Here is a 26,993-nt window from a genome sequence, read left to right as displayed (position 1 = left end):
TAGCCGCTGGGGTTTTCCTGAGTCCCCTAGTGGGTTAGGCAGGCTTAGATGTCAGAGACTGGAACTAAACAGCTCACGCAATCCTTTCTACCATCATGTAGCATTTCATCTCCTTGCTTGCATTGCTCGACATTTCCTGGCCAGGTAATGCTGATCTAAGATCCTACCTGCTGGGTTCCCTTCCTTGGGTTTGATTACCTAGCAGCCTCACCTGAGATTCCGCTCACTCTGCTCCTCCTCCCACCCAGGTACTATATCAGTGAACAGCAGGCGCACTCCCTTCACCGCCAGTGGAGAGAGTGAGATCCTGGACCTGGAAGGGGACATGTACCTAGGTGGGCTGCCCGAGAACCGTGCTGGCCTCATCCTCCCCACCGAGCTCTGGACTGCCATGCTCAACTATGGCTACGTGGGCTGCATTCGTGACCTGTTCATCGACGGGCGCAGCAAGAACATAAGGCAGCTGGCGGAAATGCAGAATGCTGCGGGCGTCAAGTCTTCCTGCTCCCGCATGAGCGCCAAGCAGTGTGATAGTTACCCCTGCAAGAACAATGCAGTGTGCAAGGACGGCTGGAACCGCTTCATCTGTGACTGCACTGGCACCGGCTACTGGGGAAGAACCTGTGAAAGGGGTGAGTCCTCCAGGGTGTGACATGTAGGGCTCTGAGTGGAGGGTGAGGTGTTACAGGTATATCCTTGGACAGCCCAGGCTGTTAGACCGACCTGTGCTTGCTTGCTTCCAAACAAGAGTTTTTGAGTTCACTAATATCTAGATATTATCTGTTCTACTTTGGAATCTTTAAGTATATTTGGCTAGGGTTGGCCTGCCGAAAAGGGAAAATATACAATGTTTATTATCATGCTCATAATACATTTTTGTTAAGTATCTTCAGTTTAGATAGGGAATTAATTCTCTTTGTGGGTTCCTAGAGGGCTAACTCACTGGCTTTTTCAATTTTTTCATTTAACAGAGGCTTTTTGAGTACTTTCTCTGTGTTTATCTCTTAGGTCAGGGTTCAGGAAGAGAATACTGAACAAGACAGAGCTATCGCTGTGTTTATGGAGCTTGCTGACTAAGGGAATATTTAGTCATTAAGTAGCAAATTACAAACATGGTGAGTTTTGTGAGAGGCAGTATTGGTTAAGAGCATGAATTTGGGGTGCAGACTGGATGAAAAATCTGGAGTGCCAGGAACTTCATCAAGGTTTTCAGTTTGGTTGAGACTTGATTTCTTAATTTAGAAAATGGAGATAATCGGGCACCTACCTCACCAGATGATGATGATTCAGTGACTTAATTCCTGTAATAGGGTAAATATTTCATGTCAGTAATTGTTTTACTGATAATATTTTCAGAAACATCACCAAGGGGAAGGTATAGACAAGTTTGGCAGGCCTTTGTAAGGGGATCCAATGTTCAGAAGGATTCGGAGAAAGCTTCTGCAAAGAAGAAACATAAAAGTTCAGCCTTGAAATGGGAGGAGGAGTTGGCTTGGCAAAGAAGAAGTGTTACTTGAGGCAGAAAGGGCAGCAGGTACCAAGGGACAGGTGTGAGAACATGGCCAACTTGAGAATCTGATCGAAATCCAGAATGGGCTGGATGCTTGCTTTGTGAACCAAGTCCAAAATGGATTGGGAAGGAAGAAAGGGTATGGCAGGTGGCTGGAGAGGTGAGGGCTAACCATTTGGATTGAGCCAGAGTGCTGGAAGGCAAGAATGCATCTAATACTTGGAATAAATTTAGCTTAGGCAAAGGGCAAAGACAAAGGTTAAGCAAAGGGTCACCATCAAGGCAAGCATATGGCAGTGTATACTATGTATTTGGACTGTTGTCTAACTTCCAGTTACACAGACTGAAGCTGGCTGTGAAGTGTGAGCCTCTCCTCTATGAAAGGATAATTTCTATGAGTTACCATGTTTTTGCCAAGGGTGTAACTCTGGTGTTTGAGGATACAGCATAGGTAATAGTCATGGTTCCTGTCCTTAAGAAGATAATGGTTTATTTGGCTAAGAAGCTGAGATCTTTCCACATGAAGCTGTAATGAAATTTCACAAGGCAGCAGCATGGCCTCTGTTGATGGAGCAGAGAAGGAGGGCCTCAGAATTCAGAGGGGAAGGATGTCCTAAGGAGAGACCTGCAGTCTCTTCCCTAAAGACTACCAATGGCCAGAAAGTGACCAAGTATCAGAAGCTATGTGATGGGGAGAGATCATGGACCAGGCCTGGAACAGGGACTGTTTGACAGCTAAGAAAGTGTTTTCAAGGAATGTTTTTGTGAGGTAAACTTCGTTACTGGTTCAAGAGAACTGCAAACGTTATCTACGGTCAGACCAAAACCAGGATCCAGGACACCAGGTGAAGGAGAAAAGGGGAGCTTTCTTGGAGCTTAATGAATTGAAATTCAACTTTACTGAGTTCAAGGCAGCAATGAGCAGAGCATGAAACATGATGAGGCAGCCAGGTAGCATAGAGATAGGTGAAATGGGACTGGTCAGTCTGTCAGCTGGACTCTTTACAAATAACTTTGTCGGGTAGTTTATCCTGGTGCTTGTTTGTGGAAGTAAAAAGGTCATTTGACCTCATAGATCTATGAAACAATTTTATGTAATCTGAGGTGTTGCAGATCTTCCTCTGTCTACAAAGGAAGTGTGAAAAACCAATGGTCATTTCATACATCTGAGGTCTTCCTCTGAAGTCCCCTCCTAGGTCGGGGGCTTTGTGGTTGTTTGATACAAGGAGCAATGACTGTAGACGGCTTGTAGACACGTTGTCTGTGAACTCACCTAGTCCAAGGGCGAATCCATGGGAGTTAGTCCAAAATTTGCCAAGTGCAATGAAAGTCACTGTACCTTTCGCATTGTCACTTCTGACTAGTCATTAAAAGGCAGCTGCTGGGGGATGTATGAGAGACAATTATTCTTGGTACAGTGCAGCCAGGAATCGTCCATTCTGGCCAAATGAGAAGGAGCTTAGCAAATTTAAGACATTTGATCTATACATTGCTCAAATCCCAGACGGTTCTACTGATTGTTTTTTCCCCTACTAATTGTTTTTTGCCCCTGTATTGTTCCTGACACCATGTTCAGAATGAATCAGTGGAGTGTAAAAGTGATAGGGCTCCACTCTGTTACGACAGAAAATAGAGCCTCCCAATGACATTGTTTTTCTGTATTGAAACTGACTTCTCTGTGGAATATCTTCTCTGCAGACTATCTTTTTCATAGATGGAAGAGACATTTATTTAGGACTTAATATGTTCCAGGCACTGTGTTTGATACTGGAAATGCAAAGAAAACAAAGCCCCTACTTTTGATCAAAGACTGTATAGCTCTTCCAAGGGCACAAAGAGAAATTTTGCAGATATTAAGGTATAATAGATGATATGCCAGAAATCTGTAGTGGAACAAAGGGTGAGCAGATGAAAATGTTCATTTCTAAGTGGGGGAGTTAGGTCAAGAGAGGAGACCCCAACCTTTCTTGGATTTCCTTGGGCCCCTATTTCTAACAAAACTGTTACTGTTCTACCATAGGCATATCTGGGGGGGAAAAAAAAAGGTGTAGGACAAGTGTTAGACATCCTCTTTGTACAGTGACATGATTCCTTTTGTATTAAGGAATGCTAACCCACCCACCATAATAACATCAACTTGATCACAGCATCTCCTTGTTAATCTTTCTGAAAGTATTAACCCCATGTCTAGAGTTGATCATTTGTATCAGTTGTGATAATCCTAAGACAATCCTTAAGGTTGAGTGCCCCACCTATCCCAAACTGTGTCCTCTCCTGGGCTTCAAAAGAGGTGTCCATTGATTCTACTGGCACCGCAACAGGAATGGCAGTGTTAGAGGTGCTTGTATATATAAAATGGAGACAGACTGGATGGTTGAAATGCTTAGTAACCATCTTGTGAAGTACCATTAGACAGAGGGAACAGTCTAGCTTGTCTTGAGTCTGTCCCAGCCTTCTTTCTTCTGAAGATGATCACTTGACCAAGTGTAACATATGCATCTTCTCTTTGCCAATGAAGCCAAACTGTTCTAGTTCAGTTGTTGAGATTCGAGTCCTAGTAAGAACTAAAGACTTGATTTATTTGTGGGCGATCCAACTTAACGTTGAGGCTCCTGTAGACTCTGTCCTAGTCCCTGGATGGTTCTTTAAAATGTGGGTCAACATTTATTTAGCATGAAAAAAATAGGGCACAACACAAGTCAATTCTTAGGACAAGGGGAAGAAAAAACTTTACAGTGATTAGAAGCTGCATGGCATCATGGTTAATAGGATTAATTTTGGAATCAGATACTGATTTCTGTGTCAGTTATGTCATTTATTAGGTAGGTGATATTAAACAAATATTTAATTCTTTGTCTCAGTCTCCTTTACTGTAAAATGGGGAAATGAATATGAGTTAAGGTTGCTTTAACTGCAAACTACTCTTGCTGACAAACTCCATATTGTTAGGGAGATTGCTTGAAAGGAGTCATTTGTGAAACAGAACAATGCACCCATTCCCTGAGGTTGCCAAGAGTTTGAATAGGAAAGTGTATCTTAATTGTTAAATACAGTGACTGGCGGCCAGCATGGTGATGTAGCTGGTTCAGCCTCCACCGCAGTGCAGGCATCCCACATCAGTGCTGGTTCGAGTCCCAGCTGCTCTACTTCCTATCCCTCCCTGCTGAAGCACCTGTGAGAACAACAGGCTGGTCCAAGTGCTTGGGCCCCTGCCACCCACAAGGAAAATACTGGAAGAAGCTCCTGACTTCTACCAGGCCCAGCCCCAGCAGTGGAGCCATTTGGGGAGTGAACCAGCAGATGGAGCATGTTTCTCTGCATCTCCCTCTCACTTTGTCACTCTGCCTTTCAAATCAATAAAATCTTTTAAAAACTACGGTGACTGTGCTATAGTGTACAAAGCAACATTCCCTCTACTGAAGGTAGTTTCTTAAGGAGAGTGGGTCCGTAGAGTCACCTTCGTAAGATGCGGGATCTTCCATTGCCATCCGCACTAGGACTGAGTCCTTCATCCTGGGCCTTGTCATCATTCAGGTGTGTCTTGTCATTCAAAGCCAGTGTTAATGAGGTCAGATGGAGGTCAGCTGTTCCAGTTCTTCATTGGAAAGAGGTGAGAGGGCTGAGCCTTTCAGGTGACACCTGTGAAGTAGGACAGTTTGGTGTCTTAGATTTGTTTCTTAAAATCTGAAATCTCTCCTGATTCTAGAGCTTTTCCTGTCTTGAGGCACAGGGAAACGGCTGTATCCCCCAGCACTTGGGGCCTCAGCAAAGTGGTGACGACAGGGGGTCCTTTACGGCTTTAAGCCTCTTTAGTTGGAAAAACAATTGAAGCTGCAAAAGAATTGCATATGTATTAAGTAATATTTGGCAAATATCATCCAATGCATAAATTGAAATGATTAACCATTTGCTATAGCTTGAACTAATTTTGTCCCATTCATGCATGTGGGTTTGGGTTCCCTGTATACAGCTTCAATCATGCCATGAAAAGGTTTGGGTCTAACATTTTCCACTGAACACTATATTGCCATCTAGAATTTCCCTCCTGTGTGTGTGTGTGTGTGTGTGTGTGACAGTTCGGGTCATAGGTACCCTGACCCTTAAGGCCAGATTCTGTAACAGATGATGAGTCTTGTGGAACACTTTTCTATCCTGTCCTTTTTCATTTGGTTCACTCCTGCTGTCTGCTATAAGAAAATATCTCTTGGATCATGATCATGGATGTAGGAATGGTTTGGGGAATATGAGTTTGCAGAACCAAAAAAACATGATGGAGAGGACAAATCTGCTCCTCTCACAGGTCCCCAGGATGCCATTTATCTGATAGACCCAATTGCTGAAAACAGGATCCAGATGCTTTGAGTTCTCCCAAACAACTGCCAACAGGAACAGACAGCAAGCAGCAGTCCCTACCCCTCCTGGCTCAAATACTCAGCACCGAGCCACCCCACCACCCCCATTGCTTCCGTGTGCTCCTGGGGCAACAGCAGGCTGTGCTGGGAAGGGTGAAATGCCACTCATAGATAAGGATGGATTGTGCTCTTTGGGTGCCACACGTGTGTCACAGGGAAGTCAGGATATCAGAAAAGAATGGAGTTGTGGCACACACTTGGTGTAGTGTTTTCATCCCATATTGGGATGCCTGAGTTTGAGTTCCATCTCTACTCTCAATTCTAGCTTTCTGGTAGTGTGTACTCTAGGAGACAGCCAGTGATAGCCCAAGTAATTGGACCCCCAGGGTTGAGTTCTCATCAGCCCTGGCTTCAGCTTGGCCCAGCCCTAGCTGCTGTGGGCATTTGAGGATAGAGCCAGTGAATGAAAGATCTGAGTTTGTGTGTCTTTGTTTCTCTCTTTAAAATAAATAAAAATATAAGAAAATATACAGGTAACATTGATGTTACTGTACCTAATTCTTGTTATAGTAGATGGGGATTTGAAATCTGAGAAGTTCATGTGACTTCAATTTGGATTAGCTATAAAATTGTTGTAATTCAGGATCCTGATTCCTAATCCATTGCTCTTTCCATTACATTGAGTAGCCCTTCTTGTATATACTTTGGATTCGAAGAGCATTGAGGAAAACCAGAGCATTAAATGTCTGTTTCCCTACTGTCTTGAGCACTGTGTTGCACAAATACTGTGTGGTGGCTCATAAATGCTGGTGTGACACCAGAGCTCTGTTTTGGGTTTCCTTCCGGAACACTCACTCCCCTTTTTGTCCTTGTGCAATGCTGTGTTATTGAAGGTCATCCATATGTCATTGGCTCCCAGATTGGGATCTCTAGCCTGGAACTCCTGTATTCCAAGATTTCTATTTCTCAAGTTGTGTACTTGACATCATCATCTGGATATCTGAGAGGTGTCATTATATCATTAAAAAACAGAAATCATGGCCGGCGCCGCGGCTCACTAGGCTAATCCTCCGCCTTGCGGCACCGGCACACCAGGTTCTAGTCCCGGTCGGGGCACCGATCCTGTCCCAGTTGCCCCTCTTCCAGGCCAGCTCTATGCTGTGGCCAGGGAGTGCAGTGGAGGATGGCCCAAGTCCTTGGGCCCTGCACTCCATGGGAGACCAGGAGAAGCACCTGGCTCCTGCCATCGGATCAGCTGCAGTGTGCCGGCTGCAGCACGCCAACCGCGGTGGCCATTGGAGGGTGAACCAACAGCAAAAAGGAAGACCTTTCTCTCTGTCTCTCTCTCACTGTCCACTCTGCCTGTCCAAAAAAAAAAAGAAAAAAAAAAAAGAAAAAAAAACCCACAGAAATCGTAAGTTTCACTTCCCTGCAGCCGGCTTTTTTTGATTTCAGTTTTTCCAGTCTCAATAGTTGGCATCACCACTACCCTTGGACATTTTCTTTTTCTCCAACAGCATAAGTCTACCTCGGCATGTCTTTCTAACTCATTGTCTAAACTCTGCTGTGTCTACTTACTTTCTCTCTCCTCTGTCAAACCAGACTAATATCTTCTCTGTATGACTGGGTATCAAGTAGTATATGATCATGAAAACACAAATTCACATTGTAGCTTCCTTAGAGTATTAACTTTAAGTTATTAAAGTTTCTGCACATTCAACGCATTCTTATCTATGGAGCTTTATTTTCAGTGGCTATTATCCAGAAAACTGTAGGAGTTGAAGTTATGATGCATCTTTGGAATTATTTGCAACATTAACGTAGGGATTCCATAAAGTATCTAACTCTTCCCCATGTCAGCTGGTGAGCTAAGTCCAGGGGACACATATTTGAAGAAGATACATTTTCTGTTCTTGAGCTCACAGTGAAACAGAGGGGAAGAAGAAGTAATCGGCAAACTGTAACACAATCTGCCAAGGGCAATGATTCGGGGCATAAATCACAAGAAAAAAATAACTATGAGACAGTGATAGGTGACCAATGTGAAATACCACTGTGTAGCTAGGTCTGTCTTGGGGGGGGGGGTCCTGCATAGCCTAACCCACAGGGGAAGAACAGAAGCTCTGCTTTCCAAGGCCAAATATACCAATGCTTGCTGTTTGACTGGTCCCAGTGCCATTGAGGAGAGGATCTGCTTTTGGTTGTACCTTATCCTCTAGAGATATACAGGGACTTGATTTAGATGTGTGACCTTGAGGTTGTTGTTGAATCTCCTGGCCTCTCTGTTCTGCAAGAATGCAATAAGCCAAGAGTTTCATGGTCTCTTAGGGCGCTTTCAACTCTAACGCTGTAATTCTCAAATGTCATCAACTTGGCAAGTCTACCCTCATTCCAAGTAAAGGGAGAAAGGTGAGTGAAGGGCAGGGCAGGAATGTGAGTCCTTGTTCTTACCATCTGAAGAACGGCTTAGGTCAATAGGACTTAGTTACACTGGCACTACAGTGAAGTTCCACCTCTGACACCTTTGATGTACTGAGTACGTTAAGGCTCTTGGTGTGTAAGTTTCAACTGATGGACTAATGAGTAGACCTTGGATTTCTTAAAAGCATTGAAAGGTTATCTCACTTTTGGTCTGTTGTTGATCCCATTTTAATGGACAATGTTACATATTTAAAAGAAAGCCTTTCCAAGAAATAAACAACTCATTGGCTTTCATCATAGTGTCTCCATGTTTTCTTACCTGTTGTTGACCAAGTCATACAGATGTGACTGGTAACAACCACAGCAGTGCTCAGACTGAACCTCTTTCTCTCTTCCAGCTCTACTAACTTCCTTTTCCACAGGCAGACATTTATGATCCCAGGAAAATATCTCTAGTCCATGAGCCATAATTAAGAATTCTTCCTGGTCGGAGTCTGAGATATCCCTGATTACAGCCGTTCCTAATTTCTTCAAAGAATGCAGTCAGGGAGATAAGATTCTAGTTAATCTGGAGTCTGGATGCTTAGGGTCTCAGGAGGACATGCTGGAGACATTAGAGATCTTCGAGATATCAGAGTATGTGGGTCAGCACTTGGGTGCAGTGTGTGACAGCTGCTTATGAACCACAGCACACCTGCTGTTGGCTGTGATGCTGTCAAACACAGGGATGCAATGGCCATTTACATTACTCAGCGCCTTTATGGCTGCATTTGCTAGAAGCGCCTTAATGGCCAGCAGACATCTGCCCATTATAAGGCAATAAATTGACAGGCTGGTAAATTATGAGAAACAAGTGCTTTCAAACAAAACACATGGCGATTATTGCAGGCTTCTCTAGCAGCTCTGGCTCCCAGGTAGATGAACCTTTCCAGGTAGATGAGTCTGTCTTTGCTCCAGTTTGAATTAAGGGGAAAGGAAAGTTAGGAGAGAGATCCTGTGCCTTCTGTATGTGAGATCCTTAATATACACTGGGCCATTGACCCTCAATTCTGGATTAAGGGTCCAATTACCTCCAAAGTACCTACTGAGTGCTATTTGTAGGGACTGTGTTGAGCCTGTTTAAGGGCGTTGATGGTGTAGATCCTCATAAATATCATTATAGTTCGATATCTAAGGAATATGGGACATCAATGCAGGGAGAAACGTCACAGAAAGCATTGCGGGTGAGGCTTGGTGAACAGGGAGGGATGTTCCAGGTAGAAGGAATATATAGGCAAGAGTGTGGTCAGGAAACAGTAAGTGGCTCCATGTGGGTGGAATGTAAGGCTTAGATGAAAGAGTTCAGGGGATGTTGTAGAAGAAATAGCTGGGGCCAGCAGTGGAACACCTTGTTTAGCAATAGTGTGTACCTTATCTTTAGGAAGCATGCCATTCTTAGCAATAGGGCAATCAGGTTGGATCACTGTGGCGGAAAACTGGTTGGGTTTGGAAGATGGAAGGTCGGTAGGTGAGCATACATTCCCTTAGCTGGCATTAACATTGATTAAGGAATGAGAGCTAAGAGCACTAACTTTGGCAGGGAGAGGAGAGGCTGCTTTTTGGGGACATAGCTAATCGATATATAGGGATAATGTTAATAGGACTTAGTAACAAATTGAACGAAGCCCAAAGGATGGTTGAAACTGGACAACAAGAGTCTCACCACTGAGGCCTATTTTTTCTTTGTTGTACCTCTGCGCTGTTTTGAGTTGTTGGGATTCTTGAGATAAATGATGAAGAGCGAAGTGACCATTAAGAAGATATGCCTGGGAGTCCAACCTACACCTGCTTTGATCCCGCTCTGAACATATGTGTTCTGTCTTTCCATGCCTCAGCTTCCATATTTCTCACTGAGAAAACTGACTGTGGTGATTGAGTTGTCTAGCTGAGAAGTTGTGTTACAGAGTCAAGGTGTATAATGTACTAACAGAAAAGTCAACATGCCCCTTTCTAAATCTAGAATTCAGTCACTCCAGCATAAGAAACATCTCTGGCTGGTGTTTTTGTTCCATAGTTCTTGTGTTGTGGAACTGACCCAGATATGTATGAGTTTCAGCATGAGGTGTAAGTTAGAGCTTAAATGTGGGGAGAGGGTTGAACCATAGGGGCGGTTTTCAAAGCATGATTTTCTTTGTACATCAAATGGTTTTAATTTGGAATCAAGACATGACATTGAGGGCATGTAGTTGGCATAGTGGCTAAGACACCAGTTAGGGTCCCCACAACCCATATCATGGGACTCAGATTTGATACCTGCCTCTGGCTGCCAACTCCAGTGGGGTGCTAATCAGACCCTGGAAGTGGGCACTGATGGTTCAAATAGTTAATTCCCTGCCTCCCACATGGGAGACCTGCACTGAGTTCCTGACTCTTGGCATCAGCTCTGGCCCAACTCTAGCTGTTGCAGTCATTTGGAGAGTGAACCAGCAAAGTTGAGCTCTCTGTCCACCTTTCTCTCTGTAATGTTCCTCTGTCTCTTAAATAAAGAAAATCCAAAAGCTGTCCTTTGGAAATTGATATTTATTAAATAAAAGTTAAAAAGCATGAATCTGCTATAATTTCAGATTTTGGAATAGTCTGACTCTGATTATCTCTAGTGAGTTTTGGCAAATGTTTAGTGGAAAAGTGAGTTGTAGTTTATCTCTTATACTTGTAGAAATGTTAGATTTGAGATTAAGCTAAAAGGCTCCTTGCGTAGAGGTAGGAAAATGATATTTTTGGAACTCTGCTTACTCCAGTGTTGGATTTGGATTGTATAGCAGTGACAACAAATACTGAATATTGTGTGTGTGTACACGTGTGTGCGCGTGGACCTAGAGGTCCTGTATATAGCTTTCCTTTAGTTTTTGAGACATTTCTGTTAGGTTCTGTCTTAATACAGCCTGGGATTATTGAGGGGAAAAAAACAGCAGGCGTAAACTACTCTTGATTAGAAAAACCCAAACTAAAATCTAAAACTGGATTGACCCAAAGGAAAATAGATTGATTAAAATTTGTAGAATTATTTATCGCATATTAAGCATGTATATTATTCACCAGCATCACCCCCATCTCCATTGTTAGGTGTGGAAATTGAGGCTTCCATGGAGTAAATGAATAGTCCAAAGCATAGAATATAGTGTCCTTTGCCCCCTCACCTTCGATTACTCATGGTTGGGTTTTTCAAACAAAGAACACTATATGTATGTACTTTGTTAAGATGCATGTTTGTCTCTCTGCCCCACTATGCCTTAGAATCATGACATTTAGCACAGACCTTCAATTAATCTCCAGTCATTTCTTCCTGTTGTTGACTTTCATTTGAAATGCTTGCAACTGAATTAGAAGAAATATGAAGGGAAGAGGAATGTGTACATATCTTGGCATTATCTTTCTGCACTGGCCCCGTATCATCCCCAAGTCATAGCATGACCATTCCAATGAGAGGATTTTGGAGTGATGAGTGCCTGGTTCCTGAAAGGCCCCCTTCTATGGGCTGTTGACTGGCTATTTCCCTGGCAAGAAGATGCTGTCTTTCTTGGAGATCATTTCATGCTTCTTGGCATGTTTAACCTTTCTAGCAAGGCATTCTCATCAAAATGACAAACCCCAACAGAGCCATCTCAAGGACCAGTAAATCAAAAACCTTATGAAATCTGGGAAATGAGCATGCTCCTTAGTTTTTTGTTACCCCAGGGAAAGAAAGCCCTGTGCCTTTGAGATTTTTATCTTCTCCACAGGCCCCTTGTCTGAAGCTTCCCGTGGTGGCCCAATGGCCTGCTGGTATTTGAATATCTTTTTCTATACAGTTGCCCAGGGAAACACTGACAGCAGCTAAGGTTGACACATTCTTTATCTCCATCAGCAGTGTTGTAAAAGAAAGATAACTGCTCTGATGTTTGTTTACTTGAATTCTTCCCACCACTGAAGGCTTCTTTTATGGGTCTGAAGATAGTAGCTGATTCTTTTTTTTTTTTTTAAGATTTATTTATTTATTTGAAAGGCAGAGTCTCACAGAGAGGAGAGGCAAAGAGAGAGGTCTTCCATCCTCTGGTTCACTCTCCAGTTGGCCTCAATGGCCAGAGTTGCACCGATCTGAAGCCAGAAGCCAGGAGCTTCTTCCAGGTCTCCCACGTGGTTGCAGGGGCCCAAGGACTTGGACTCGGGCCATCTTCTCCTGCTTTCCAGGCCATAGCAGAGAGCTAGATTGGAAGTGGAGCAGCCAGGACTTGAGGCACTGCAGGCAGCGACTTTACCCACAACGTAGGCCTCCTAGCTCATTCTTTATGTTGCCAGGCCTGTGGCTAGGCTATTGCTCAAAGGGACCTCATCTCCAGCCAGATGTCTCTGCTAATGAAACTTGATTCACAAGGAACCAGCCCCTTCAGCCACAGTGGAAATCCACGAAGTCAAAGCTAGGTTGAGTGTAGAGGTGGAAAGAGAAAAACTGAAGAGTTTACTTAGCTGAAGAGATGATAAAAACATTTATTAGGATTGAAATAAGAATGACTTTTTTTCATGATTTACATCTTTTGTATTTACAAGTTGACTATAACCTCTGAATTTAAGTCTAACTCCATATTTTATGCCTACATGGCCCCTTTGTTATTGGGATTGGCCCCTCTGAAGTATATTGGAATATGACCCCCTAAGAGTTGCCCAAAAGTTCTACATGGGGTGCCTGCCTTATGACATTGGAATATGGGGTGCCATGATATCACTGCATGCTTATTAATAATTATCAATATTAATAAGCCCGTGTGGGTTCTTGCCGAATATTCAGAAGAATTCTGAATACCAGCATAGATAAACGAGGCAGCATGGTACATTTTTAAGCTTTTAATTAGTGAGACAAATGCATAGGAAAGTGAGGGTCCTATCTAAAATGAAAGAGGTACATCTGGGTTCACATGGAGTACCAGGAACCAGCGGCCTGGAGGAGCAATTAGGCCAGGAAGCATGAAGGCCATGAGCCCTGGAGGCATAGGGCGGTAGCCAGCCCCATGCTGGCAAAAGGCCAAGGAAAGGAGAGAGCCCAGACAGTTTCCCAAGCTTTTAATCCACTTCCAAAAGGGAGTGGTTAGTTAACCTGATTGGCCAGTAGGGGCTCAGGTATGGCCAGGTAGGGGCATGAGGTCACATAGGGGCGTGGTGAAGGTCTGGTCTTCCAGCTCACAAACCTTATCAATTTTATTCTATATGCCTGCCTACAATACCTTGACAGTATTGCTGCTTGCTACCCTATGAGAGCATGTACTCCATTTTTAAATGCTACACTCAATGCTTGTAAGTGGTTGGCTTATTTAATCATTATAATCATAAGGCTGTTTCCATTTTTAGTTTACATCTGAGGAAGTGGGGGTCAAGAATGTGGTAGGTATGTTGCCCAAGTCACCCAGCTGGAATAGAGCTTCTCCTCTGGGTCTCCTATCCCTGACGCCCTGCTCTGTGACCAACACATTCTACCTCTCCCAGTGCACTTCTTCATGAAGCGGTGTTTCCATTTTGGGATAGTACTAAATAGTCCAGAAGTCTCCCTTTTTACCATAAACTGAAGTCTGTTCTTCTAATACGTTACTTTGTATCTTGGTTCAGGCTTTGGGGGGACATACTGGGTTTAGTCTCTGAAACATTTTCTAGCTACTAACTGTGTCAAATATAAAGATATACAGAACAGATATTTTAAAATAGACCTTCAGTTTTTAAAGTCAGTTTTCATTTTTCCACCAAGATAGTGCCACTCATTCTCAGGATGGACGTCACTACTAGTGCTCACTTGTGCGGTTCTAAGTTCCTTTGTAAAAGTAACGGTGGTTATTAAAGAGGGGGCAGGGCTCTGTGTTTACTGAACACAATGAATGTCCATCCACGCAGTGGACTTGGATTATTGTAGTAACTCGAATCATCATCAGCCAGTGTAACATGTATGGATTATTGGTTTGTGTGGCCAGAGTCCCAGATATATTTATGGAGGTGTAAGTACTTGGAATAGTTTGGTTTTGTTTCTTTTTTTTTTTATCCTAGAAAAATACCTCAAGCCCATGGTAGGTCATTATGGCCTCCCTTTGTTTCTCAACACAGTCTTGGAAGCAAAATGGAATTTACTTTCGACATTGGAAACATCTTAGAGTTTTGCTAGACAAGAATCCATGGTTTTTCAAGCATTATCTGATATAGAATTGTTGAATGCTAGAGTTGGTCAGAGCCTTAAAAAGTCACCTATTCCAGTGCTAGTTTTCAAAGAACTAAGGTTGAAAATGGTTATTTAAACTGCCAAAAGTCAAACAGTTAGGTAACCACAGTGGGGCTGGTTACCTAGTGCTTTGAATCCTCTCTATGCAAAGTAATGTCACCAAGCACATTTGCTTTGGGCCTTTAGGCTGGTCTTCTAGAGTAGATACTGGGATACTTGGTTGACACAGCTCAGACTTCTTCTCCACACACTCAGTGGGTCCTTGTGATTTTTTTTTTTTTTAAACATGTAATAGTCCCTTAATTTATGGCAAATAAGCTAGGCAATTAATTCACAGTTAGCAACTTATGGCCTGGAAAATCTCATTACCCAAACCTTACATTATCAACACATCTGCTTAAAAAGAAACACTTAGGGGAAATGGTCTGAGCATGCAGATTCCTGATCATCTCCAGGAAAAATGGAACCACTGAGAGCATAAGGTGGGGTGGAGGGCACCAAAGCCGGTGGAATCACCCATGGCGGTTATGAAGAGGGAAGTCACATTTATTGAGTCTTAGTATGCTGCAGGTCTAATCTGACCCATAACTGAAGATGTGTGAGCCTGGTAGTCGGGCAGAACTGACAAAACTGGATTTGAATTTCTATTCCATCACTGCTATATGATATTGGGTGAATTTTTAACTTTCTGAATCTGTTTTTCTTATCTATAAAACAAGTGTTTTGAGGGCTGTTGTGAGGCTTAAATAAGATAATTAGGTGAAAATCTTAGCACAGGGGCAGACATTTGGCATACAGGTTAAGACACTGCTTGGAATACCCACCTCATATGAGTCCTGGCTACTCCACTTCTGATCTGGCTTCCTGCTAATGTGTATATCCTGGGAGGCAGCAGGTGATGGCTGGATCAGTAGTTGGGTCCCTGCCACCCAAGTGGGAGAGCTTGAGTTCCCTCCTGGCTTTGGCATCACCTAGTGCTAGCTGTTGCAGCATTTGAAAAATGAACCAGTGACTAGGAGGTGTGTGTGTGTGTCTGCCCTTCCAATAAGTAAAATAAGTTAATTAAATATTTAAAATTTTGTTCTAATGCTTGTAATTTTTAAGCTTCAATATCTACAGGAGCATTCTTTAATTTTTTAGAAAAAGTTTAAAATGTTTGTGATGCCATTCTTTTTTTTTTTTTTACATCATTATGCTAAGGATCAAGAAGATGTAATATCTTGCCATAGTATCAATGAGTGAACACTAGAGGGAAGATTTTGTAACCTAGTCTGGGAGATTTTTTTCTGATACTATGCAATTCCTTGGAATGAGAAACCTTGGAGATAGGGTCCAGGAGGAAGAAAGAACTGTGGGCTCTTGCAACTTATTCAGAGAAGAATTCTGTATTTGGCTCAAATAGACCAGACAACATGGTAAGTTCTTAAGGATTTTATTCAGAGAAATACACAGGAGAATGAGGACTTTATTTAGCAGAGAAAGAAAAGTCTAGAAGCTAAGTTGATTCCATACCAAGTAGAAAGTGGGCCAGGAGCGAGCCACATGGAACAAACAGGGCTACGAGCAGCCACAGGTAGCTTCACGTGGCAGCAAAGTCAAGGCAGAAACAGGCGGCTAAAAGGCCACACCCAAAGGCACAGGCAACAGGGAGAGGGCCCACAGGGCTCCAGGCCTTTTATTTACTCCCAAGAGGGAGTGGCTACATAGTCTGATTGGCAGGTGGGGTGAGTGATCCCATGGCGGGCGTGGTCTGCCAGTTCACGGATCTCATGGATTTTATCCTATCTGCCTGCCTGCATCAATAGGATGGTCAAGCACGTGTCCTCAGGATGGTGCTGAGCAGAATTACTGCTTTGTAAATTTCATTTTCCTCTTCTCCCCTCCTCGACGTCCTCGCATGTCCTTCTGCCCTTTCTCTTGTGAGCCCTTCAAAATTCCTTTAGTGTTTTCCCATGTGAAAAGGATGTTTGACTCATTCCATTTATTTTTATTAAGATTTATTTATATAAGAGGCAGAGTGACAGAGGGAGGTGGAGATATAAAGGAAAAAGATCTTCATCTGCTGGTTCACTCCCTAAATGGCCACAATGGCTGGGGCTGGGCCATGGTGAAGCCAGGAACTCCATCTGGGTCTACCACCTGGGTGGCAGGGGCCAGAGGATTTGGGCCCTCTCCCTCTGCTTCCTCAGGTATGTTATCAGGGAGCTGGATCCGAAGCAGGGCAGCTGGGACACAGAAGGGATGTGATGTCGCAGGTGGTGCTATACCTTGCTGTGCCACAATGCCACCCCTCCCTATTCCACTTCTTTGTGTTCCTGGAGGCTTTGACATAATTCATAAAATGAATCTTATGTAGGATTCTTTTTCTGTGTTCTTAAAACACTAATCAATACACCATTCTTTAGATCATAGCTCTGTTAGGAGTGTTTACCACTGGTGGGAAGAAGTCCCACAAAGAATTGTCATTAGTGGGTTATCAACATTATAGGTGGCGGGTCTCCATTTAAAAACATAATCATTGATTTTTATGATTATAAAAATCTTTGGTCTCTAGAAAATTTAGACTATGCAAACTTTTCAGTTCAAGTTTTATTTAGCCAAATGAGTTGAGCACCTACTTCATGAGAGACAAAAATAAACTCAAGCATTATTATTAAATCAACTAGTAATGATCATTATTAATGTATTGGTATAATTTGTTCTATCCCTTTGGGCAATGTAGTATATATAAGGATACATTTTGTATCATAATTCAAATTTATCATATGGACTTTGTCATAAATCATAAGGAAAATATTTAAAAATGATTTTGATGACTTCACAGTAGATGTATTTGCCATCTGTTTCCTTGATAATGTTTCTAATAAATCACCTCAAAACTTGGTGGCTTTTAAAAAATATTTAAATTTTCTACTCAAATATCTATGGATCAGTTGAAATGATTCTGTTACAGGCTGTGAAACTGCTGATCATAGATGCAGGTTTCTACTTACTGTCAGATCTTCTCCATGGTCTCCACATTCTCCTTGTTCCAGAAGCTATGCCAGGAATAGTCTTCCATCAGCAAATGATGGGAATGAAAGAATAATTATGAAAGCATTTTGTACTTCCTGCAGCCTTAGTCTGCGTCTCTTATACCACATTGCCTTGGTCAAGGAAAATGTTGTGCCCAAACAAAGTGGGATGGGTTAATATACCGCAAGCACTCTAGTGCAAGGTACTATAAAATCACATGCAAGGCGTGTAGGTGTTATTTAAAAAAAAGGGGGGGGGAGGTGTGAAGGTTTGTGAATAATGATTCAGTCTACTAGAGTAGGCTACCTGGTTTATTATCATTGACTGCAGGTTGATCAAAGAAGACTAGTTATTGCTCCTTTCTCCTAACCTCGAATGTGTCTGCTTATTGGCACACGTCAGGGGACCCTTTTCCATGACATAGGCTTTAGAAGACAACAGGTGCATCTCCACTGTCCCATTGCATGCATTTGTAGTTCTAATATTCCTTTATCTTCCTGTTGAAGCTTATTCATGCTCCACAGATATCAAACAAGTTCTGTTTTTAATACAGAGAATACTTACGGCCACTATTCTAGAAGGGCTTAAGGAGATGAAGCCTAAGACTTAGCAGGTTAGTCCCAGAAGATCATCAACTTCAGACACTGGAGATGAGTTAGAAATTTTAAACCTGGTCTGAGGCTTGCTCTATAAATTATAATGGGGGCCAGCACTGTGGCCCAGTGGGTAAAGCCACTGCCTGCAGTGCCAGCATCCCATATGGGCACCAGTTAGAGTCCTGGCTCTATAATGGAGGGTGGCGAGGAATGGCCAGTGTAATGAATAACTGAACTCAGCTTTTCTTAAAGTTCAGCATCACTGAAATCCATTCCTATAGACTATACCGATTAAATCGAGAAAGAATTTCAGATACGAAGGGTCCAAGTTTTGTCAGAGCTTGGAGGACTGAGTATTGCTTAGGGTTCTTGTATTCAAGCTTTATTATATTCAGTTCTGTTCCATTTAAAATTACTTTTGAGAGAGAAAGAAACAGAAAGCATGGTAGTTCTCATCAGCTGATTAGTCTCCAAATGACTGCAACAGCTGGGACTGGCCAAAGCCAGTAGATGGGAATGCAATTCAGTTCTCCCATGTGGGTCACAGAAACCCAATTATCTGAGGATCTCTGCTGCCTAGCAGGGAGGTTGCAGTCATTAGGCAGAGCCAGATATCAAATCTAGATACTCTGACATGGGATGCAGGCATCTTAACAGATGTCTTAACCACTAGGCTAAACATCTACCCCACTTCTGACCTGTTTGTAACATTTGAGTTTGGGATATCTACTGATGTATGTTTTAATTTACTTTGTGTCTATAGCTCTGCTTTTAGTTGATGTTTAAAAAATTTATTTTGTATTTGAAAGAGTTATGGAGAGAAGAGGAAAGACAGATCTTCAATTTGTTGGGTCACTCCCAAATGGTGGCAACAGTCGATGCTGGGCCAGGCCAAAGCCAGGAGCCTGGAACTTCTTCCAGAGCTCCCACATGGGTACAGGGGCCCAAGCATTTTAGCCATCTTTGACTACTTTATCAGGCCATTAGCAAAAAGCTGGATCAGAAGTGGAGCAGCCAGTTCTTGAACCAGCACCCATATGGGATGCTGGTGTCACAGGCAGAGGCTTAACTTGCTATGCCATAATATCAGTTCCCAGTTGATACTTATTTTTCAACATACTTTCTCACATCCCACATTAGATAACATGTTCTAAGAAGTCTAGACCATGCCTGCTCCACTACTTTCTTCCTAGTACTTGGCAGACAGAATGCCTCAGTACCTATTTATTGATGTAGATAGATGGAGGACAGCTACATCCTAACCCTGTCTAGCCAAAGACTGATAAACATTCTTTTTAGCCATATAATCTTATTCAGATCTCCTTGTTCTAGGCATACATTTTATGCTTACAGCCAAAGTTTTCCAGAGGAAAACCTAGTTTATTCATTGAGAGGATTCTTTTCAAAGAAAGGAACATGACCATCTAAGCAGAGCTTGCCAGTGTGAAGATGTCAGTGCTAGAAAAGCCAGTTTAGAGTAGTTTAGAAGTAGCAAAGGGACTAGGTTGGTTAGGTTTAGGAACTTGTAGGTTCTCCACAGAGAATTTTGTTAGCTTGTTTGCCCAAGTTAATATATTGGATGAGTACTTGAAGAATGAGCCTACAAGAAAGAAGTTGATTGAAAGACGCTGGTGGGAGGGGTAATGTGTAAGGATAATATTACAGGAAGTTAGCAGAAACCATCTCTTGTCACTGCGGTTTTCTACCATTCAGCAAATATTTCAAATGACAGGCACATAAGAACAAATGATGTAAAAAGTGAGATGTCTCTAGCCTACAGGGAGCTCAAGGTCACTCATCCCAACAATAACGGGTGACTCCATCCAGGAAGATAGATTAGGCATGAAACCTATTCAATCAAGATCCCATTCTCACTGATGCATGAATGGGCTTGTTCAGGAAGCAACTCTGACAGAAGGTGGAAGAGGAGGAGGGAAGAGAACAGACCTAGATCACCATTAGCTTAGAGCTTCAGAGAGACTTCTGCTACTATTGGATTAAAGTTGTAATGTTAATAAAAATCCATGTTTAAAGGAGAGCCAAACACATACCTGTATCTGCAAAACATAACCACGCACACACACATGCACACAGTCAAACACAAAACCTTTCTAGCTTCCAAGTCTATGTACCATTCTTTGCCTGATAAAATAATCACACTTTTTGTTGCAGCATCAAAATCCTCATCTTAGCCAAAGAACCAACATTTAAAAGATGCATAGAAGAAAGTTCTTGCATATCATGCTGTTTATCACACTACCATTTAAAATGATAATCCTTCAAATGCTAGGAGGTAATAAGACATATCATGGGCCTCATAGAGTTTCCAGGAAAAGGACATTTACCAAATAATTAAATAAGCTTGAAGTTCAAAGTTTCTTAAACTTTAAAAAGTATGGAAAGTCAGCTCTAGTTGGATGATCAGGGAAATATTTCCTGAGAGAATGAAGAGTTGACATTTGAAGCCTAAGCAAGAGATAACCAGCCAAGGATGGTTGTACTCTTGGGTTAAAAGTGTGCTGAAAAGCTCAAGGGGTTAAGAGGAATATGGTGAGTTAGAGTCCAAGGAACAGAAGTGGGTCAGTGAGGTTGGAGTACTCAGAGAAGGTACAAGACAAGAGGATGAGGAAAGGATGGTAGATTCTGGTCAATGGCCCCTAGCTAGTAGAATATAAGACTATCTAGAAGTTATACCGATGACGGTGCAAACTCTTGTACAGGCATACGCACCGATGAGTTTTTTAAAGATTACTTTGGCTGTAGGATGGAGAGTAGATTGGAGGAGGGTACATAAATGTAGATGGTAAAATCATACTTCTCCAGGAAAGAGTAGATGGGGCCTGAATTTAGGCTCTGGTAGTGACAATGGATGTGAAGGTAAGTAGGTGAATTTGAGGTATATTTAGAAGGTCATTATTGGTAGCATTTGATGTGTTAAGGAAAATTAAATCTGGATTTGCTAAGGAGAGACTTTTGTTTAAAAGGATTATCGTCATAGAGGTAAAAAGTATAATTGCAATAGGGGGGTTTTGTGACACCTGGGCCAAAAAGCACCTAAAAATCAAATAGGAAAAAAGGTTTTTCTTTTATATGGAAAAGGACAAGTCTAGCGGAGAGAAGCGGAGTCTTTGCGGGAAGAAGACCGGACTAGCCAGGGGAAGTAACTAGCAGGGCCTGGCAGGGCTAGGGTCTCCCTCTGATCAGCTGACTCCCAGGAGACACTGATAAGGGGGGAATGTTCCACTTTGTGCATGCTCAGGCTTGGCAGCAAGCAGAGTTCAGAGACCTGGAGCAATGACTGATGTGTAGTAAAGAAAAAGCAGATGGTAAGAAATGAGCAATGGTGAACACTTGGTTGGAAGACATAATTTACCATGACCTAAAAGATGACTTCACAGAGGGCAAATAAGAAAGAACTGTCTCAGTGGATCAGTGAATCCCTGATTGCCCTTCTTTAGGAGAAAGCTGATATATTTAGCTCATATTAGGGCTTTCTATTAGGGCTTGCAAAGTTTAGTCCTATTCTTGGGTTCATTTAGCCTCACAGCATTCAAAGGGTCTGCTAGAGTTGAAGGAGTTAGATTGGTAGTTTTTCAATTTCCATCCTTTTAAAGATGAGAAACACCCCATCTAGAGAAGAGAAAGGTCTTATCTAAGGCATTATCATTACATGACATGAAAACTGTGACCAGAAGCTGGGATTTCCAATGTCCATTCTGTGAGTGATTCTTCTTTATGAGATTGTATCCATCTGAGACTTCTCAAGAAACTTGGAAATAGCATTGCAGGCTCCTCTCATGAAGCAAACTGCAGTATTTTCTACACCTCATCTACCTTATACAACCAGAATTATTCATAACTACTATCTACCCACACTGATGTATCTTAGAGTTTTCAGATATCATTTTGAGATTTATTCTGCTTCTTGAGTTTTTTGAATACCATTGCCTTGCTTGGCTTAATCATCTAGGGGTTCAGGATGTAGCTGAAGACAAATGATGTGGTCAGGGCGGGGGGCTGTAGACTTCGGAGTGGGCAGAGATGGATTGGGAGCTCAAGTCTGTCATTTACTAGCTGTGGCATTTAGGTCAAATTGTTCAAATTATCTGAGCCTATTTTTATCACTCATGTGGTTTGATAGATAATTGTCTCACTTGATTCTTGTAAATATTAGAATAGGTAGCATAATGGCACCTGCCATTTCACTGGGTATATACTATATGGTAGGCATTGTGCAAAATAAATCATCAACATTATCACATCTACCCTGTCACAACCCAGTCAGGTGGATAGTAATATTACCCTCACTTTAAAATGCTTAAGAGGTCTTTATTCACCTAATATTTGCCATTCACATGTTTATTAATCCAGTCATTTTTTCTCACTTCTTACTAAACACCTGTTCCAGGCATTCTAGGCACCAGGGACACAGATCAACTGGACAAAGCTGCTTGTACCATGGAGCTCATAACCTGGAGGAAAGAAGTAGAAAATAAGCAGAATTCATTTATGTATAGCTTGTCAGATGCTCTGAAGAACAGTAAAACAGAAAGGGGACATGAAAGGGCTAGGGGAATACCATGTAGTATAAGGGGAAGTTGATTGAACATAGATTTCATCATTTTGAAAAACAGTGCCAAGGAGCCCGCAGGAACAGTTAAGCTCATTTAGTTTTTGGTAAAATTTAACCATTGATACATCCCTTCCTTCCATTCCCTCCCCTCCCTCTCCTTCCTGAAATGCATTAAACACCTCAGATCTTGGCTATGTTAGCTTCTAGTGATGTAAGCATGAATATCTAATTTAGCTGCCCACCCTTTTATCTCCTTAATCCACAGTTTGCTCCAGAGAGGATCAAGACACATAGAAACACATAGTAGGTGGTCGTGCCTCTTAGCCGGCTCTGCTTGGGCCATGCAGATCTTCGATCTTTGGATGCGGTTTGGAACCTTGGTGCTGAGGACTCCACGTGCAGTTCCCAAGAGTACTGTAGGAAATCCTGCTGAACTTGACCCTGGAGTGTCTTAGCCTGCACCCCTAGGATGAGCCCTAAAAATCTACTCAGCCCATTCAATAGGGGCCTCCTGACAGGGCTGTCCAGCTTGCGCTCTTCACAGATCTACTAACTAGTGAGTGGCCACAGTCACACGGTAGGGATGTGCTTGAGGCAAGCAGTTGTAGCTGTGCCAGAGAAGGCTTCCCTGCCAAATACCACCCTCTTTAACCATAGGCGAGGGGAAGGGGGAGCGCAGCAGGAAGCAGCAGGAAGGGGGTAGGGATGAGGACATTTTCAAATTAATTTCAGAAATCCAGTCTTAGCTATAAACGACAGCTGTGGATTTAATCACTGAGCCTGTCTTTACGTTCAACAGCACCATGTGTCCCCCGAGGAGGGGACATTATGAAGCAGTTAAGTCGTTCAAAGCTGCTTAGGGGTTGGAAAGCAGACTGCAGGGAAAGCAGAGGATGGATCCTGTGTGGCAGGGACCTGAATGTGGCCAGCACGCGCACCTGTCACTGTCATACCCCCCTCCACCCTCACCAGCAGTCCCTGAGGACTTCTCTTGTATCTGTCCCCAAGGGGGGTGGGAGTGACATCTGTACCAAGGAAGATAGTGGGGCCAAGAAACACCAGGCCTCAGCATTGGTCTGAAGAAGCTAACGGGCTTCTTGCTGTTTAAGGTTTGTGGATTCAGGAGGGAAGTGTCCTTTCCATCTGTCATCCCCACCACAACAGTGACAGCAGAAAGAGCAATGGAACCACAACATAGCCCCAGACAACAAGAGCTGAGGCTCATGGAGCACTTGCTGATGGGTCAGACGTCCATGCCTTCATTCATTTCTGTTTATTGGACTTTGTGCCATGCACTGTGCCAACTGCTGGCACAAGCAGAACTATGGCAGACATGTTCCTTACCCTTGGGGAGCTCTTGATCAAATGCAAAGATGAGGCAGGCACTACAGCTCACTGGGCTAATCCTCCGCCTGTGGCGCTGGCAGCCCGGGTTCTAGTTCTGGTTGGGGCACCGGATTCTGTCCCAGTTGCTCCTCTTCCAGTCCAGCTCTCTGCTGTGGCCCGGGAGGGCAGTGGAGGATGGCCCAAGTGCTTGGGCCCTGCACCCGCATGGGAGACCAGGAGGAAGCACCTGGCTCCTGGCTTCGGATTGGCGCAGCGCACTGGCCGTAGCAGCCATTTGGGGGGTGAACCAATGGAAGGAAGCCCTTTCTCTCTGTCTCTCTCTCTCTCTCTCTCTCTCTCTCTCTCTCTCTCTCACTGTCTAGCTCTGCCTGTCAAAAGAAAAATGCATAGATGAAATGGAGCAACTGACAAACCTGCATTTGGTCCCCAAAGATGTTGGCTCTCCTGTTAGAAAAATGAGTCCCAGCATCTTTCCTCCTTTCCCAGCCTGGATAGTGGACATTCGCTTTTGTGACAACTCCTTTCACCTCCCAGTGCCTGCTCTTGGAAGTGATGTCCATCTTTTGCTTCCATCTGGGCACTGCTGCCCATCATGGCAGAGGGACACAGTACCTGACAAGGACTCTGTGTGTCCTTGGCCATCAGGCTTCCTTTCATCCTGTTTGTTGATCTGGACTAATTCCGGGAAAAACCCTAAGCAGAAAGAGGCTGGAGAGATACAGGGCTCCAAGAACTGCCCCTTGCCTTGTTTATTCTTATGATATTCTTTGTCTTCAGCTCTATTTCCATTTTATTTTTCATTTTAACACTATGGGTGGGCTCTTAAACCAGAGCTGGAAGCAAAGAGGCATCCTATCAGGAGAACAAGAAGGCAGAGGCAGCCCGGAGCTGTGAGTAAAGCCAAGTATTGGGTGGAGTCGGCCTTGAGTGTGCAGTGCTCACGGGGCTAATGGGCCTGCAGAAGAAACGAGAACACTGCAGCTGTAAAGTGCAGGCCCTGTCAGCTGTGAATACAGATTAGAAGGAAGAGACATGCACCAGCAGCAGCAGCCGCCCCTGGATGCGCTTGTTAGGCTTTGCCATCCCTCTCCCAGAGCCCACTAGTGCTTGCCAAGCATCCATGATCTTCCCCTGGCCCGTTCCCAGCCATCAGCTCTCCATCAGATTCTCACAGCTGCAACTGAGGTCTGGGTTAGCACATGGGCATTGATCTTTCTCATCACTCTTCTTTGTCTGCTTCCCTCCTGTGTTAACCAGAGATGTTTTCCTCTAAAAAAGATGGAACAATTCAAGACTAGTAGCTTAGGCAAAGAGGGCTGCTGCTGCTTAAGTACCATGAAGCACTGAGCCGGGTGACCCAGAGCAAGTCACACAGCACTGAATGCCGTGTGGTAGGGGGTGCTACTTCACCCTCCACCATCTACCTTGGGTTTGTTACTGCGAGGATTCAACGTGGCTCCTGTGCATCCAATGGTCACCCTTCAGTTGAGGCTGGAGGAAGGGAGGGGAAAAACAACAACAAAACCCAAAAAACCACAAATGTGTCCACAGAAGCTCTGATAGTCCTCCACAGAGAGCGTCCTCTATCTTGCAACCACTTACACCCTTCTTAAGATGAGTCATTGACCAAGGGATTGTAGTTACTATGCCAGGTTGGAAGGAACTGTGCTTCGTCCTCTGTGGGTAGGGTCATTTGCCAACAAGGGCTCTCTGATCCTGCTGGAAGAAACCCTGGGTTCAGGGAAAAGGGGAAGCAGCAACTGTTAGTAGATAATGGGCAATGGCTGTCCCTCTTCTCTGAGACTCTCCCGACAATGGGCAGTGCCCTGGAGTCCCTCAGTTTGAGGGTGGATATAGACAGGCATCTTCAAATACTTTTGATGTCCAAAAGAACTGATGTGCAGTCTCAGACATTGTTCTACTTGCAAACTCTCAGTGTCTGCCAGTCTCTGGATGAGAATTCTAGACCTAGGTGGTTTTTCAGACTGACTTTGGCAATGGAAATAGAAGTTTTTTGGCCTTATGGCCATATTCTATGTGCCATTGCCCATTGGATAAGCTGACTCTTTATACCTACATGAATGACACTTGATGTCTTGGGGCTGAAGAACCTGGACAGTCTTTGATTTTCCTCTTCCAGCAATAGAGAGAAAGCCGTGTTTCCTTCCCCCTCTCTCCTTATGTTCTTTTTTTCCCCACCTCAAACTTGGCAATCTATTGTTCTGTCCTTCATCAACTAGTAGTTAAATTCTTCTAAAAGATACTCAAGTTCACCAACAAGGCTAAGGTCTTGCCTTGTTCTTCAATTTGCAAGGTATTTCTGCATACATCAATCATTAATCACACAATGGTGCCCTCCACATCTCTGCCCTCTGTGTGAAGGCCCTGTGAGAAATTTTTCTTAGCATCCAGTGTTTTACTCATGGGTAATGAGGACCCAAGAATAACTCAGCTTCTCTCCCTTTTAGCTCCTAAGAAATTCAAAGTCAAAATAACACACAACCTGCTAAACTGTGAGGCCCTAATTATCTGTGATAATTTTCTTCCTCAATATTATATGTTAAATTTTCATTTATTTTTTCTAGTTAAGGCAGTTTTTTTTTTTTGACTAGCTGTAATGTTTGAATTTTATTTACTTGAAAAGCAGAGAGAGAAGGAGTGAGAGGGATAGAGAGCTGGACAGAGAGACAGATCTATCTGCTGATTCATTGTCCAAATGTTCACAATAGCCAGAGCTGGGCAAGTCAAATTTGGGAGCCAGCAACTCAATCTGGGTCTCAGTTACTCAAATACTTGAGTCATCACCAATGTCTCCCAGGGTCTGCGTTGAACAGGCAACTCTAACTGGGAACCAGAATTGAGACCCATGTTCTGAGAAGGGATATGGGCTTTGCATAGAGTGGCTTAATCAGCAGATCAAATGCCTGCCCCAGCATTTTAACTTTATGCTTTGTAAACTACATAAAAC

General features: G+C 43.3%; 1 protein-coding gene across 5 annotated transcripts in view; it reads left to right on the top strand.

Annotated features, from left to right (window-relative positions):
* NRXN3 (neurexin 3) overlaps positions 1–26,993 on the top strand; it is a 1,693,693-nt gene that overhangs the window by 525,047 nt on the left and 1,141,653 nt on the right. For all 5 annotated transcript variants that reach the window (XM_062181845.1, XM_062181844.1, XM_062181847.1 and 2 more), the window contains one exon: positions 249–632. In XM_062181845.1, coding sequence (XP_062037829.1) covers positions 249–632 — 384 coding nt within the window. The remainder of the gene's footprint in view (positions 1–248; positions 633–26,993) is intronic.

Source organism: Lepus europaeus, chromosome 22, assembly GCF_033115175.1.
Source record: "Lepus europaeus isolate LE1 chromosome 22, mLepTim1.pri, whole genome shotgun sequence".
NCBI classification, from domain to species: Eukaryota; Metazoa; Chordata; class Mammalia; order Lagomorpha; family Leporidae; genus Lepus; species Lepus europaeus.
This window is presented reverse-complemented; position numbering and strand designations above follow the sequence as displayed.